This window comes from Zootermopsis nevadensis, unplaced genomic scaffold, assembly GCF_977971745.1.
Source record: "Zootermopsis nevadensis isolate Lab colony 2312 unplaced genomic scaffold, Znev_1.0 Znev_ptg000004l, whole genome shotgun sequence".
In the NCBI taxonomy this organism is placed as follows: Eukaryota; Metazoa; Arthropoda; class Insecta; order Blattodea; family Termopsidae; genus Zootermopsis; species Zootermopsis nevadensis.
This window is the reverse complement of record NW_028259136.1, coordinates 8351303-8368478: the sequence shown is the minus strand read 5'-3', so window position 1 is coordinate 8368478 and position 17176 is coordinate 8351303. Positions and strand designations below refer to the sequence as shown.

General features: G+C 41.8%; 1 protein-coding gene across 7 annotated transcripts; it reads left to right on the top strand.

Annotated features, from left to right (window-relative positions):
* The first annotated feature begins 3699 nt into the window (after positions 1–3699).
* Positions 3700–17174, top strand: gudu (Armadillo repeat-containing protein gudu). 7 transcript variants are annotated; one of them, XM_087343095.1, is made up of 14 exons: positions 3700–3834; positions 4517–4696; positions 5116–5217; positions 8656–8870; positions 8964–9110; positions 9193–9402; positions 9965–10213; positions 10340–10450; positions 11273–11497; positions 11581–11877; positions 12581–12769; positions 14300–14404; positions 15626–15847; positions 16482–17174. In XM_087343095.1, the coding sequence occupies exons 2-14, from the start codon at positions 4588–4590 to the stop codon at positions 16593–16595; spliced, it is 2295 nt and encodes a 764-aa protein (XP_087199221.1). In that variant the 5' UTR covers positions 3700–3834; positions 4517–4587; the 3' UTR covers positions 16596–17174. The 7 variants fall into 7 exon arrangements, with proteins under 7 accessions (XP_087199221.1, XP_087199223.1, XP_087199225.1 ...); XM_087343097.1 differs by lacking the exons at positions 3700–3834; positions 4517–4696; positions 5116–5217 and adding exons at positions 5896–6131; positions 6719–6765; XM_087343099.1 differs by lacking the exons at positions 3700–3834; positions 4517–4696; positions 5116–5217 and adding an exon at positions 5896–6131.
* Positions 17175–17176: the final 2 nt, after the last annotated feature.

Here is a 17176-nt window from a genome sequence, read left to right as displayed (position 1 = left end):
TCATGGGGGACAGGTGAGCTCCATGCACGAACAGGAATATTTGCGGGGCGCTGGAACCCCGGTACAACGTATCTTCGGGATTTTACGTGCCCCATTGGATTTAATCTGCTTTTGCTGTTACAAAGCCATCGTTATAAAGTTAATCACGTGAAAGATGGCGCTTCTAAAGTGTTTCGAAATGAAAAATGGTTGGAGTAAAATTTGTGAATATTAATGGAATTTATATTTGTCGAAGATGGCTGTCTTCTGGTTTGGTGCCCCTGACCTGAGGCAACGTCTTCATGCTGATATTTGATGAACTAGACACTCTTTTGTCTCAAACTGGTGCTGTAAGTGTCGGTATTCCTCACAGCAGTAGCCACAGAATTTTTGATGGGAAAGCCTTTTCATTTGAGACAAGCAGAGGATAGTATCATATCTCGACGCTTTGCGCCAGTAACTTTGCAACAAAGCCTAACTTTCGACGAAAATGTAAAAGAAAACAACACGTTTTTGTACTAAGTAAGTTGTCTCAGCTTCATTAAGACATTAAATTTACTTGCTGAAACTTTTGCGTTAGAGCGGCAGACCCCGTGCTAGTACGGCAACTTCTCCGACTCCGCTGTGACGCTTGTAGTCTAAACAGCAATCTGCAGGCGTTTCACTGTCTTCACTCGCAGAACAGACTTTATGGAGCATTTGTTCAGTTTTCTTTGTCGATGAGTCACATACCAAGAGAACTGTGGCGAGTGTTGGACAAGACGCGTCAGACGAAGACCTTCTTAAGAAGCTAATAGTAGCTCAGCTTGTCAAGAAATCCTCCGTCTGTTATGGAACTCGACGATTCCTTACCGCGAGGCCGCCACTGGTGCTCGTCCTAAGACAGATCCGTGTTAATAATAACCCCCATCTACGTCTACATATTTATTGCACAACTAATATTGGGCAGAATTAATCTTGCATCGTGTAATTTCTTAGAAATTGACCGATGTTTCAGAGGTGTTTTCTGCTTACATCATCAGGACGGTAAACATATCTGAAAGTCTGTCAATGATCATATTCGTCCTTTACCGTGCTGTCTTGAGCCCGCTCGCAACCGATCCCTGTCCTAAGCCAGATAAATCCAATCCGACGAGATTCCCTACGGTCAGGTAGAAAAGTCTCCGCTTGTGGCTGACACCCGAAGCGCTTCTGTCGCAATTGAGGAATTGCTGCAGATAAAATGTCGGACTGGTGGCTTGAACTCATTCTGCTATCTCACATCTGAAATCATATCAAATAATTGAAAAACACTGATATCATCATTCCATCTGAAAGCGCCGTTCGCGTTCTTCAAATGGGACAGATAAGTTGGGGGCACAATAGGAGTGACAGCTGATAAAAGTAACTTAGGCTTTCAAACGTCTTACACGAAATGAAATCACGCAAATGAAAATCTCTTGTTCCCCCCCCCCCTTTCTTATTCCCGTTCGGTTTCATTTTTAGCATCTCTCGCTGTTTATCATTCTTTTTCCTCCCTTCTTCTTTATCACCCATTACAGTATTTATCTTTCTTTTCTTTGTCTATTCGTTACATTATCTTTCGGCGTCCATATTTATCTCTCTCTCTCATATTTCTCCGTCTCGTTCTCTCTCTCTCTCATGTTTCTCCGTCTCGTTCTCTCTCTCTCTCTCATGTTTCTCCGTCTCGTTCTCTCTCTCTCTCATGTTTCTCCGTCTCGTTCTCTCTCTCTCTCTCTCATGTTTCTCCGTCTCGTTCTCTCTCTCTCTCTCATGTTTCTCCGTCTCGTTCTCTCTCTCTCTCTCATGTTTCTCCGTCTCGTTCTCTCTCTCTCTCATGTTTCTCCGTCTCGTTCTCTCTCTCTCTCTCTCATGTTTCTCCGTCTCGTTCTCTCTCTCTCTCTCATATTTCTCCGTCTCGTTCTCTCTCTCTCTCATATTTCTCCGTCTCGTTCTCTCTCTCTCTCTCTCATATTTCTCCGTCTCGTTCTCTCTCTCTCTCATATTTCTCCGTCTCGTTCTCTCTCTCTCTCTCTCATGTTTCTCCGTCTCGTTCTCTCTCTCTCTCTCATATTTCTCCGTCTCGTTCTCTCTCTCTCTCTCATGTTTCTCCGTCTCGTTCTCTCTCTCTCTCATGTTTCTCCGTCTCGTTCTCTCTCTCTCTCATGTTTCTCCGTCTCGTTCTCTCTCTCTCTCTCATGTTTCTCCGTCTCGTTCTCTCTCTCTCTCATGTTTCTCCGTCTCGTTCTCTCTCTCTCTCTCATGTTTCTCCGTCTCGTTCTCTCTCTCTCTCTCATATTTCTCCGTCTCGTTCTCTCTCTCTCTCATATTTCTCCGTCTCGTTCTCTCTCTCTCTCTCTCTCTCATGTTTCTCCGTCTCGTTCTCTCTCTCTCTCATATTTCTCCGTCTCGTTCTCTCTCTCTCTCTCTCATGTTTCTCCGTCTCGTTCTTCTCTCTTGTGCTCCTTTCTCTCTCGTCTCTCTGCTTCTCCTTTGTCGTTGTGTCATTATTCCTACCTTTTATCTCTTTCACCGGGAACCTCAGCGCCTCTTCGCGATATAAAGACTCGGCGATCGGGCGAGCATCGTCACTGCCTTGACGTGTGGACGGACACTCGAAGGCCTCATTCGGTGTGCGTGGCTCCCGGTGGATTAGTGGTGCTATCTCACAGGTAAGTGCAGGCTGTTTCGCAACGATGGATCGCCCGAAGACACAGGAAGTTCTCGCTGAAAATGTGTGGTCAGAGTGATACACGAAGCGTGTGTGTGTGTGTGTGTGTGTTTTAATTCAAAGGCTGTTTACTGACGTTCAATCAGTTACGAAGTTTATTTAGAGTGGAATATTGAAAAGTTGTTTAAGTACTGTGATTGCTGGATATGACAATTCGTGATTGAGTTAAAGAGTATGAAAAAATTGGGGCATGTAGCACGCATGGGGGGAAAAATGAGAGATTCGTGGAAATGTTGGTCGGAAAACGTCAAACGTCTTTCATGAATTCCGAAACTGGAGTACCGATTTTACGATATCGCTCTATTTGGCCCTGAACTGAACCAGTTATATCCTGTTCACGGAGTTTAAAAAAAATTAAGGGCCTGATGTGTTTTGAAAGTTTGAGGCTGACGGCAATCTTAGGGTTCGGATTTGCGACACACACGAAAGCAGGAAACGAGGCACTCGGCCGAAATTCTGATATTATTAACCGTTTAAAACCCAGTGGTAACTATATGTACCACCTACTTTAACAGTCAGTGACTCATTATTTTGCCCACACACTGTGTTCACGAATTTCGTAAGATTCTCAGAATAAACATCGATTATTTCCTTAAACAGCGTTAATCAGTCGATCTTTGTAATGGTGAAGTGTAGTGTTTTCTTCGCGGTACGGACCGAATTCTTAATATTTAGGCGAGCTTCGGCTTCATTCCGATCAAATACTGTAAGACCTTGCTTAGCTTCGTAAATATAAAGCCCAAAACGTCGTAAATGAGGATCGTCGTAAACCGGACCGATGCAAATCCGGAGAGTGTTACACGCAGAGTATCGTAAATTGATGCCCGTCGGTCCGAGCCCACAATGAGTCCGTCATTCTGACGTGGTTCGTCTTTTCCAGAATGTCTGCCGCGACCAAGATCACGTCATTCGTGGCGCCAACAAGCGGGGGAGGGGGTGCGAAGAGCGGGACGACGGCGACGTCGATCAAGGGACGCCGGGGGACGGTGTACCACCTGTCGTCCACTCTCGAGGAGCAGAAGAAGAAAGGCACCAGGACGTTGGACGACGTGAGGGTCAGGAGGCGTTTCGCCAGCGGCAGGTACCTCCTGTCGCCCGCCGGCATCCTCAAACTTCTCGTCATTGTAAGTTCAGTCTTCGGCATGCTCTCGTACAGCAAAAATGCATAGGATTTTGGCTCCTCACGGCTTTCAGTCCGGAGATGGCGGTCTTCTGGGTTGTAGCCCTGATGATGGAGGCAAGAAAGGCCTCCGAAACGCTGGCAAACTTCTACCAGACTAGTACACGGCGCTAGAACCAAGAGGACAGCCATCTTAGTACAAACCGTGTCGCGTAAAGTGACGAACGTCTTATCAAAGCCGCCGGAACACATCCACAAAAGGAATTAACGTGACAGCCTCTCCGCCCTCTTGACGGGCTGTCAGAACTTTGGCGTGATAAAGGAAAATGCTTCGCGGAGGGGCGGGGCAAGGGGAGGGGCTGTTATCAGTTACAGTCACTTGTGCGGGCCAAATTTCGTTGATGAAAGTTCACGCGAAGTTTACTTTGAATTTAAGTCACTTATAATATCTTTGAATATATTTAAACGTACGCTACACGTCATACAAGGATTTGGTGTGTAAATGTGTACGGAAAGTAGTCCTTATCACAAGAAGGCCAGCTTGAAAAACGCAAATATCCATCCAGGTTGCAACTCAAATTAAAAAAATAAAATCAAACGTTCCACAAAATCATTAATTCCTGGAATTGGCAACAGATTCCGATTGCTTCCGTCCGAAACTTCTAATCGCCGCCTTATCTCCACAGATAATCTTTCTGATAGCCGCGACTTTGTTCCTGACGTCGGACTCGTGCCCGGGAGCGCCCTCTTGGTACACATGGCTCTTCCCTCTGGCCAGTCTGGTCGCCTTCATTTCCACAGCCTTCCTGTACACGATGTTCATGCTTGGCATGGCGGAAGACAGCCCGAGCCTTTGGGTGAAACTGGTAATTTGAAAATATCGCAGGTTTCAGTAGTTCATTGCTAACTAAATGTCGATTCTTATTCGATATTTTTTTTTCTAGCTGCCCGTGGACGAAAGACAATTTGAAAATATGACGTTTTTTAATCGAACTGCAATAGATAAAATTATGGAGAAATTATTTCCTTTGAAATTATTCATTAAAGTAACAGGTATTGGACAGATTATTTCGTGAGCAGTCCGTAGGTATATTTAATTGTTACAGAAATTCTCTTTTTTGGTCTAGAATCCGAAATTTGATCGTCTTTGTAGGAAGTATTCACAACTATTCCATATTTTAAGTAAATTCTATTTCATCTTCGTAAATATTATAAGAAAGAATACACGTCAAAAATGTCGTCATCCTGAAAGTGATTCGATACTTTAATGGCGCTGTATCCGCAGGATTTGGCTTTCACGTTGTCGGAGGCTGCAGCGATAATCGCCATCTCGATCATCACAATTACCGAATGCAAAACCTCTCATCTGAGCAACACAGTACTCGGGGTAAGTGGTGATATCGTATCCTATACTATGTTGATGATACGAGCTGAAATTTTTTATAACACGGCATAATGACCTTGAACCTTTGACCCTTTGAGTTGTGACCTTGTAATGTCCTTCTAAACAAAATTAAATCTTGTCTATTTTCTATCGTGCCTAGTTTCTGAGCTATAGGAACCGCCCACACCGAGAATAGAACCCGGTACGTTTTTTCGGAGTTTTTACCGTGGTATACTCTGTTCCTGGTCTCAAGTATTAAGCGTGCCAAGTTTGGTGAAAATCGGTATATCCGTTCTCGAGCTACAAGCGAACAAACATACAAATCATAACTAAAGGAAGGCATCCGCCATTTCAACTCTAAATTTTAAGATAAGTAATTATTTTAAATTGTTGTGCGTTAATTTGTTAGGTTTTCCAATAAAAGTTTGTTTAAGCGCTAAATTATATTTTCCCGTTATTCTTGACTGCTGGGGGTGTACAGAAGAATTTTTTTCCAGCGGCCATATTTGCTGCGATGCTCATTTGTTTATTGCAGCCTGTCGGTCTGGCCGGAGCAGCGCTGATGGCGATGAGCTCTGCGGCGACGTACATCATGTGGCGATATCGCGAACAACTGTTGCCCGACCAGTCCCAAGTAGCCGGCACGGACGGACAACAGATGCCGCGCGTGTCGGTATTCATCTGAGCGCCAGATCATCTGTGGCGTTCGTTGTTCGGCCACGGACGTTTACGCTAAAAGTTGTAATGAGAAAAGACATTACTTAGCGCACGAGTGATATTCGTTTGTTGTTAACCTATATTATTGCATATCTTTGTACTGAAATATAATTCGTTCTTTCTTGAGTCGCGTATTATATCGGTGATACTTTGTAATTTGTACCTGTTACTTCAGTGGTCATTCTCAGTCACTTCTGTTGGTGCGTGAGTGTGCAGATATTTTTTTTTAAATTTTTGTTCTCTGCCATAACTAGGTTATGTCATCTAATGTCAGTTCTGCGGGTAATTTTTGTTTAAACAGAAGAATGCGTGATTAATATAGAATTTATTTCTGAGTATTAAATTTTTTCAAATAAATCAATAAAGAGCTGGGAAAACGTGAGAATTTACGTTCTCAAGGCTACGAGTATGAAGATGGCTGTCTTCTGGGATATTGCGTCGTTGGATATTGACCGATGTTTCAGAGGAGGTTTTTGCTTCCATCATCAGGATGTAGAGACGTCAGTCTGTATCTACCAGACTACAAAGATCATGTTCCAGAAGACAGACGAAGGCTTAGGGCTTTTAAGCGCGTCTAATTTTTGAAGTAATGCTCGAACAAATGTAAAATACGTAAATGTGCGTAATTGGCTACGTGTTAAAGGTTGTTACCCTTTTAGGGCAGACATCTTGAAATGTCGTCTTGCGTGTCTCAGAAGAAGCTGGAGTCTTTTTTAAACACTTCCCATACCAAATCCCACTCTTTGACGCTACCTGATCCAGTGTCATTTAATTATTTTATTTGCAGGTTGTCCTACGAAGTTTAAATATCCGTCATGACTGAATATTTTAAATGTAAGTGACATTTTGTGAGGTCTCGGTTCTTTGAAGCCAGAGAGAGAGGAGATAGTGAGGGGGGGGGGGCGGTCACGATAAGCAACACATTTAAATGAGGGGGTATCAATTAAATTTATGGCTACGAAGGTCCCCAGGCAATGCTCGCTCGTCCTTGTGGTAAAGGTAAGTTTAGTGAAGATAAGGCTTTTAAAGTGGATCAAGGTTGGAAGTTGATCGGTTTCTAACTGATTTCGTGCTGAATTCTGAATTTTTGATATGAATATTTGAGTGTTTTCCACACATGCTACGGCTTACCGGAAGGCTTACGTCTCTGAAGGCCAATCTTCCGGCAAAAACAGGAGCGTGTGTGTTTGTTAATTCTCGTCCCAGTTTTTTTATCGTCGATCCACGCAATGAGATCATTGATACAGCATTCCAAATATTTTATCTGTCGCACTTAGTTGTGACAAGTTAGATTATCTTGATAGCGCGTCAACGGGACTTGGGACTTGTAAGTGCACGTCGTGTTAACATGAAACTGATCTTGAAAGACAAGTGAACATCTTCTTGGAAGGAATAAAAACATCGCGATTTTTTGTACACATTATTCAGACAGACAGATTTGTGTTGGACGAAATGGCGCTACCCTTCGATTTTCCTCTGTCAGAATCATTCCACCGCTGCTCCATGTTCACTCACGTATCATCTGGGGGTTGGACAAAGGGGCCATTAGAGGCCGAAGTTCCACAGAGACGTGTTCTTGGCCCCCATCGCAACAGTACACGAAGTTTTGATCGGATTCTGTTTAAATGTAACAACGGAGGTTTATTCTTTAAATTGTACTTTGAATTTATTTGTGGTTGTTCTATTTCTGCATTACTTGAAGCCAAAATCAAATTTACGTTTTCTCATAAATGATTTATTACGCAACAAATCGGCACGCGCTGTAAAATGTGAGATCTAGGCCTGTAAATTTAGTCTGGGTCTGGCCAATCGACAATCTGCGTGCGTATTTCAGCTGTGGTAAGTTCAGCCTTGCACGAGAAATTGATTAGTGAGCGGTGAGGTTATGGAGACGCTACGTCACATAACCTCAATGCAGCCTTAGGACTCGTCCGAACTGCCCGCAAAGTTCCAGGTCAGCAAATCGTATTTTTGCGACGGAATTACAGTGTTACAGGTAAAACTCTTTTTAAATCTGCAACTTCACCGCAAATTAACCTGACAGTTACTCAGATCCTCAATAAATTCCCCACCTTACTGGACCCCGAACGTTCATTATCGTATTCACAACAGCCCCCCACTGGTCCCTGAAGAATCACTCCACACACTCACATCCTTTTTCTGCAAAATTGATCCACACCTTGATATCCAAAGTTGGTGTCTGACTAAAATTTTTATTGGATTCTCTTATTCCTATGCGTGCTACATGTCCCGCCCATTGTATCTTCCTTTGTTTTTATTCTAGACAATAAATTACAAAGGTCCTCATTAGCAATTTTCTCCAACTTCCTTTCCCTCCTTCCCGTCTAGGTCCAGATATTTACCAAAAATGTTGTCTGTCTCAGTCGATTCTGTCATCTTTCTTGAGGGGTTGGGTTCTTAACCTTTTAAGGCCCTTTCTTATCATCTGCCAGGTAACTGGTTATAAATGAGGTCAATTTACTGTACGTTGTTAAAAATTCCAGCGACTTCTGCAAGCAGGGTGGCGCATCTCTCAATAACTTTATTTAACTTCATTTGTAGTTTTTACTGACTGATCTTTAACTTCAGGAATATTTTTTTTGTATGTGATGACGCAGTGGTACAAAAATGTGCACTCGCTGCAAAAAGACATTTTGGCGGCTTGCGTGCATCCAGCAGGCCATGGGTTCAGGACTGTCATAATTTATCTGTTTTCTTCTAAAGGTGTTCACTACAAAGCTGATAAAGAAGAGTGTAAAATGTCTCCCGCCACTGATCCGGGCTGCGTGTGTGTGTCAGAGGCAGAGGAGGTTGGTGACAGCTCCACGCAGTCAGATTCCTCTGAAGAGGACGATGAGTTAAGATGGCACAAGATGGCAAAGGGGTCAGATGTCCCTTCAGAATACTGGCACATTCAGAAACTCATCAAGTACATGAAGGTTGGGTCTGGTCTCCGGTGTCGTTTAGGAGAGATCACAATTTCAGAAATTTTTTTTAGCCAACTTCAACAAGCTGTGTTTCTATGGTTACAGGCTGGAAACCAGACGGCTACCATCGTGTCGCTGTGTTGTCTCAAGGACCATGACCTCACCACAGAGATAAACCAGACTGCCATCAGGGATATCGGTGGCCTTGAAGCACTGGTAAACCTCTTGGAGACCGATGACATCAAGTGTAAGGTAAAACATGCGGCCTCACCCGCGCTCTAAACCTTTCTGCGGAAGCGAGACAAGTCTGTTCTTTGATGATTGTTGTGTTCAGTTAGGCTCCCTGTCAGTTCTCAGCGAGATTTCGCAGAACGCAGACATCCGCCGTGGCATCACCGATCTGGGAGCCGTCCCTATTCTGGTGATCATCCTCTCGGACCAAAGCAGGGACCTACAGATCCTGGCAGCTGAGACAATAGCTAATATTGGGAAGATCCGCAAAGCAAGGCGAGCTATCAGGAAGTGTGGTGGCATACCAAAACTGGTAATTATTCTGCCTTTGTCTTCTACTAAGGTCAGAACTCTCTTAGGGCCATTAATGATTTAATATCAGTAAAAAGTTGATTCACATTCAGAAGGCACCAGAATCAGACCATATCTGAGATTTCGATGCCCTGATTCAGGTTTCTTGTGGTTTTCCTTGGTTCTTGCGGGCAAATGCCGGAATGACTGCTTCAGATATTAAGTGACTTCTGCTTAACTTCCGTTTCGTCATCATTTAGCTAAATTTTATTCTGTGATGAAGTAACTGAAGGTTATGTCATTTAACGAGAATATTTCGTCTAATAAAAGATACAACTTGAATTTCAGCACTTGCGTAAAGACGGTCGACCCAAGCAGTTATATAGACTGTCTTTAACTAACCTAACTCAAAAGTGACCTGCACTTTTACAACTGAATATTGCAGATAATAGGAAAGGTCCCTAGATGGAGATGAGCCATCATTTTCGCACTTCTTCATAGTCATAGAAACTGGCTGACATTTTCATATGAGACTACATGACACACCATCTCAAAAGACAGTCATCTTCAAGGAAATATTCCAGGTGGACCTGCTGGATGTCAGCAACCATGCCCTCACTACACCATTCAGCCAGCTGACCCCGCAAGACGAGGAGGAAGTCCGAACAGCTCGGGCAGGAGCCAAGGCCCTCTGGTCAATCTCGCAGTCCAAGAAAAACAGGGACACCATGAGGAAGGCGGGATGCGTCCATCTTCTGGCCCGTCTCCTGAAGTCTGTCCACGGGGATGTGGTGGTGCCCGTAATGGGCACACTGCAGCAGTGTGCTTCGGAGGTAATTTGCCTCCACGTGGTCAAAATGAACTGGGGTGCTTCAGTCAGTAGAGTGAACATTTAGACGGATGAAATGACAATGTGTCCGGCTAAGAGACGTACTGCGAGATATTTTGTTCATTTCCAGAATGAATACCAGCTAGCTGTCCAAACAGAAGGTATGGTTGCGGACATGGTACATCATCTCAGAAATGACAACAGGGAGCTCAAAAAGCTCTGTGCCTCAGCAATATTCAAGGTGAGTAAAGTCACAAGAATTTTATGTCTTCGTTAAGTGGAAGTTTGAGTATGAGACAGTCTCAACCGGGCATTACAATGTTGTGAGGACTGACGAAGTAATGGTTATACGTCAATGTTGGCCTTCTGATTTGTAACACCACGTGGACTTATAGGTAGGTACCAATTTTAATGGTTACATGTTTACTTAACCCAACATTTCTGCCACTGCAATGGTCTTATATTAAGATCTGAGGTGTCGCCACGGTGGTCTAGCAGTTAGAACGCTTGTAATACTGGGGTCCTGGGTTCGATTCCCGGCGGTGATCAGATTTACAACTTGTGTTGAGTCAGGCCGTGGTCCAGGCATCACGGAGTTTTCCTCCGGGGTTTCCCCGGTTTCTCTGTGTCATCCCAACAATTACTCCACTTTCATCATCATTTCGCAAAAACGGGGTCACAGCAGGAGCGTTAAATGTCGCGGTCCCGGTCGAACCCACGTAATGATGAGTCGTGAATCCTGCTAACCACCAAAGCACACCACGCTGAATGGTGTGTACTGGACACGAAAAAAGAATCTGAGGTTTTCACATCGATGTTTGCTTTGATGCTTGTAGGTTGCTGTGACACATAGTTGTGTACCAACATTTCAGAAAAACACTTTACCTCCATCTTCATGATTAATATTCTGACAGTATGCAGTGCTACAACCCTGAAGACAACCATTTATATACCTGTTATGTATTCAGATTTGTTACTTTTTTCACTTACAACCTGAGTTAATGTATGGGCAAAGGAGAGGGAGGGCATTTTGTCTGCCTACTGATTTGGATGTCTGTTTCAGTGTGCCCAGGACTCTGTGACGAGGGATCTGGTTCGTCAACATGGGGGGCTGGACCCCTTGGTGAAACTGGCAAAGGACATCAGTATCTGGGATGACAAGCCTCTTCTAGCTGCAGTGACGGGTGCCATTTGGAAGTGTGCCATCAGCCCAGAGAATGTTCACAGGCTGGATGAACTAAAGACAATCGACACTCTCGTGTCTCTCCTCAGCGACGAGAATGGAGAGGTAAGCAGTTGGGAGTCTGTTCTTGTGTTCAAAATTATGTTCAGTAAGTTGCTTTAATGTTAGCTGCACTGTTATTTGCACAGGTGCTGACAAATGCTGTTGGAGGCCTGGCGGAATGCGCCAAGTTTCAGGACAACCGAACTGAGATCCGAACCTCAGGAGGCATCCCCAGACTGATCATGCTTCTCAATGGAAACAATGGACCCATGTTAGAGAATGTATGCCGTGTGCTTGGCGAGTGTGCCAATGAAGCAGATTCGATGGACATCATTCAGAACTTGGATGGGGTGCGCCTCATATGGTCACAGCTCAAGCATCCGTCTCCTGCCGTTCAAGCGAGTGCCGCGTGGGCATTGTGTCCATGTATACGAAATGCTACGGTAATGAAACCAACATAATTATTTATACTTTACAGTACCAAGATTAAACTGTATTGAACTGGTTCAGACTTTGGTATTCGTAGTAATAGACATTTGGAGATGATTATAGAATGGAGCTCGTACAAATATTTCTCTGCCTTGTGATAAATCAAATTTTTAATACACACCACTCATGACATTGATTCTTTGTATGTGACATGTCTACCATTTCATGTTTCCACATGCTTTCTGGTAGCAAATCCAAATACTGTGACAGTAACAGAACATTATACAAATGTCTGAAACATGAATATTACTCAGAAACCACAGAAATCACTTAATCGTAACAACCTTGCACCATAAAAAGGAAGATGTTTCAAAACCTCGATCAAAGCCTCGGATGGACGGACCTAACAGAAGGACCGAATGGAAGAGGAGAATTGAGGAGGCCATGGACCGACTACGGACTCGAGAACCATAGAAGAAGAAGAGAAGAGGCATTTTGATACCAGTCAATTTAAGTGCCCTTAACATGTTATGTTTCAAGTTGTTGAGCGTGGCTGAGAACATGTTCTGCTGTGTAATCGTACAAGGAACTGAACAAACTCTGTGGAATGTTTTTAGCATTTCTTTAGATTTTCTGTTCTCCCATAGTTTCAAAAGATGATCAGTATCTCTCATATGATGGTTGAACTAATTATAGATTATGAATTTCCACCAACAGGATTCTGGTGAGATGGTGAGGAGTTTTGTTGGTGGTCTAGAACTCATTGTGAGTCGCCTCAAGTCTACTGACACCAATGTTCTAGCCAGTGTGTGTGCGGCGTTGGCAAAGATTGCTCAAGACAAAGAGAGCTTGGCAGTCATCACCGACCATGGCGTCGTACCCATGCTAGCAGAGCTTGTTCTTACGGTAAGAACTGCAGATCTCGTACTTCCTTAATTTCCGTTCGTCTGAAACTATATTAAGGGGTGGTAGGAAGATGCAGTAGTTGAAAATTATGACTGGAAGTCTGACGGCCATTTAAAACATTGATCTTGTCATTTTCACAACATCAAATTCACTACTTAAACTATTCCTTATTTTTATAATAGTTCTGTTTGTGCTCGCTCAAATGCCAAAGTTTGATGTTTGAGACTTGCTGGACCCAGCACATGTATAACTATACGTCCCTTATCAAGGCCATTCCATAGCTCAGGCACTTAGTTGCTGACTTCCCTCCACAGGTTTTCTCCCAGGCCATTCCACGTGGGATTTGTGGTGGACAAAGTGCCACTGGGACAGGTCTTTCTACGAGCCAGACCCTTGTGTTACTGTTACTAGTTTATGATATCAAATATTCTGTCATTGGCAGTAAAGTCGTCAGATTGTAGACATGTTTAGTGAAATGGCAATTGACATTAAGCTTTCAGAAGAAATGGGATAATAACACAAAACTTTTCTTCTTCTTATAGTTTAATTTCCATTTCATACCAGTCAAAGGACAAAAGTTTCTTTCATTTTGTAATGATTCTGTTTTGACGTGGTACTGATTGTTGTTATTTCTTTACTGCTTACATCTATCTGACGGTTTCATTCATTTTTTGTCCATATAATGGTTCTCTGCCCCGAGAATCTAGTGACTGGGACTAACTTCATGTAGGTTCAGTTTCCTTCTATCTGAAGCTGGAAACAAAGCCAACCTCTAAAATAATTTACATGATTCTAATCCAGACAGTGGACAAAATATATGCAAGAAATAAAATGGATGATATTGATAATGACGTTGTTGTGTGTAGTTGCATTGTTCACAAATGTGTGCTGTTGTTTGGTGTGTTGCGCCATCACGCCATCAGTGCAATATGCCAGTTGGAACAACATATAGGTCATTAGTTTCAGTTCATTTGTGTTGCAGAAATTTCTCATTGCCACTTGGTAGATGTGAGAAACTGAAGGTGAATTCTGTGTTACTATTAACAAATTAAAGTAGATTATTTCACATTGAAAATTCATCTTCATCAGAAACATACATTGTTTGTTGTTTATCCATTTTTGTCAGACTGTTGATATAGGACACATCAGTAAGATATGTGACCCTAAATATATACATATGAATTCAAAATTTGAAGTGAATTTCAATCAGGTTAGTAGAATTTTTAATAAACTGCCTGAAATTTCAGTAAATTGTGTTCATTTATAACCCAGTGGACTGCAAGTCCACAAGAAAGGGTCAGTGCAGCCCCAGGTCTTAAAAGGTTGAGAACTTGTGCATTACACTCTAACATTAAGTTCTAATTTTAGGGTTTCTTGAAATGGCAGTCCACATAAATTTGCTCTTGCCTAGAATGTTTAACATGCATTGCTCTGGTGGTGGATGTAATGACACTTTGTCCTTGTGTCAATGTTGTGCTGCATGTTTGTTGCAATGCCTTGTGTGTCTTGTGGTGGTGGTGGCGCCTCTAGACTGCAAGCAGAAACCCGACGCCGAAAACCAGCTCACTACAGCAACACCAGAACAGAGGGAGGAACAATGCCGATAAACAGTCTGGTTATAAGGTTCTACGAGAGGTGACAGTTGTCTCCTCAACATTATATTTCTTTTGTTTCCTTCTTCATATTCTTCTCTGCTTCTCTGTTTTTCCACTCTTAGAGTTCTCAGCTTGCATACCTTCACAGAGTCACTTAGCCATTAAGCACGATAAGAGACCTTGATTTTTGTGCTTCAAAATTATATTTCTGAATATATATCCCAGGTAACTCTCTGAATGGTTCATAGTCACTCAGCTGATTAAAAAATTCTCCACTCTTGTGAAACATGAAGATCTATCAAAAATTTTAATGTCAAGCATCTCTGTATTTTGTTTATATCCTTTATTTTAACATATTCAGATCACTGTAACTTTTTCATATATAATTTATTTAAAAATTTGTAAACCTTGATATCTGCCACCTTCCTTTTAAGTTAATAATATATATTCTTTGGAGTATTTCATTAAACACTCTTTTATTGTAACGAGCCTTCCTTCTTCTAGAAACGTATGTCAGTTGATTATTTTTGTATGCATGCTTATCTACATACTGTATCATTGATGGTCAGTAACAAGGGCATAAGCCAGAACAAGCTATATCTGACCTACACACTTCTTACTGATCTCCAAAGAAATGTCTTCTTGCTTGTATATGAAACTATATTCACAGCATGTATTAGGTCATATCATTTATTGCATGAATTTGTATGTATGTCCAATATTCGTGAAGAATTGTGGTTTTGGATTACATACAGTGTAGACATAACCTCAAATATGATTGTCACTTAAACAGTGTAGCTAATGTTTTTTTTCAAACTGTGTGTTAAGTTCTGGTAGAATAGAATTAGGGATGTATGTTGAAAGAAATACAGATATTTTAGAGAAATTATAATTTGTATAGACTGGAATAATAAAATACATACTTAGAAATTATAATGTTTGTTGAAATGAGGTTATGAATGTGCATAAGTATCTATTAATATAAAATATGTTATAAACTAAGGAATAAATAAATGAATAAATGTTGTGTCAGATACCAAGGCAGATATTTTACACCCTGGTTCCTCTTTCATGTCTTGGTTAAGTTTTAAAATGTGGACATTAATGTATTGAAAATGGGTTTACATAATAAGGAAAGAGATGACAACAAAATGTTTTGCTCTTACATTTTACATGTCATCAGTTTCTAGGGAAGGGACCTTCCAATGACAGTGACCAGTGTCAGCGTGTTAGGGTAACTGATTGCTGAACCTGTGCCTAGGACGAAGACATCCTGAAGGAGAACCTGGCTGAAGCTATTGCTTATTGCTGTTCTTGGGGTGTCAACTGCCATGAGTTTGGGTGCCTGGGAGCTGTTACACCCTTAGTAAACTACATGAACTCCAAAGACAAGAGCGTACATCGCACCACAGCCTACGCATTGCATCAACTGTCTGCTGACCCACATAACTGTATCACCATGCACCAAAGTGGAGTTGTACCTGTACGTTTCATGTGGAAACTTAATCGAAGTTCTATTTTAATATTATTCTGCCTAAGTTTTCCTACCATTTCTTGAGTTTTGTGAGCTCCTCCTTCCTGACTTAATCACCCCAAGTTGATGAGTACAAATTTTGAAGCATGTTTTTATGAAATATTTTACCATTCTTCTGATATTTCCTCGATATGTCATAGAACAGGTGGCTAGCCACTGGGTTCTCACTGCAGAGACTCATGTTCATTCCTAGGTGTTTTCATATAAGATTTGTGGTGGATGAAGTGTCTCTATAGAAGGTTCTGTTCTTAGTTATTTGTCTTTCCCTTGTTTTATCACCATTTTACCACGCCCCTGCTTCATATTCATCTGTCATTACTCCACAAGGTGAGTGACAGCCCTGACCAAGCAGCACATTATCATAACCTTGGTCTTAGGGGCTACACCTCTGACACAGTACTTGGCTGGTCTCAGAAAAATGGAAGCATTACTTCCATATTCTGTGTATGTATCCATGGAGTTGTGCTTAAGCACAGGGAAACTTTACCTTTTATTGTTTCTCGACATTATAAGAAATGTCATTTTGAGTTCCGAAATGTTTTGTGTATGTTGTTTATCACTCTGTTTTTCATGACCATTGCAGTTTCTCCTGAAAACCATTGGTTCTTCAGATGAGAAGCTTCAGGAGGCATCTGCTGGTTGCCTCAGCAACATCAGGAAGATGGCACTAGCAACTGAGAACTTCAATTACAAATAATGTGATACGTTTTGCTTCCGTCAAGAGATGTATCCTTTCTTTCAGGAAACGACTTTTTTGAAAAGCGCCAAATACTTCATATTGATGTTAAAATGTTCCTGATTGCTTAGATTTTATATTGTTCGATCTCCAACTATTTATGTGTTCTTGCATTCTAGAATGATTACTGAGTATAAATTGATGCATCAAAATGTTAAGAAAATAACAATGTAATGAAATAGGTATTAATTGTTAGTGTCAAAGCTTGTTCCATCCAGCTACAAAAGATGTCATGCTTAAAATATGAAGTGTCATTTCCCATATAATATTGTGTAATTATTAATCATAACTAGAGCAAAACTGTTTGCGTGATTAATATTTAGAATATATATTGTAAATCCAGTATAAAAAAAACTATTTTAAAGGTAGAGAACAAAGCAGACGTCAATAGCTTGATCGGTAAGATGGACAACTACTATTTCACTTATTTTTATGATTCCTTTTCCTCCATCCAAGATTGTAACTATTATAATGCTATCGATTATAACGTACGGCCTCAAAATAAACTATGTCGCTCACATTAAGATAGTTTCGAGTTAAGT

Excerpts from the sequence above, each read along its gene's own strand:
- gudu (XM_087343095.1), top strand. The coding sequence starts at position 4,588 with ATGGCTCTTCCCTCTGGCCAGTCTGGTCGCCTTCATTTCCACAGCCTT. Across the intron at positions 5,218-8,655 it reads TGAGCAACACAGTACTCGGG|GTGTTCACTACAAAGCTGAT; the intron begins GTAAGTGGTGAT and ends TTTCTTCTAAAG. Across the intron at positions 14,405-15,625 it reads GTTATAAGGTTCTACGAGAG|GACGAAGACATCCTGAAGGA; the intron begins GTGACAGTTGTC and ends ACCTGTGCCTAG.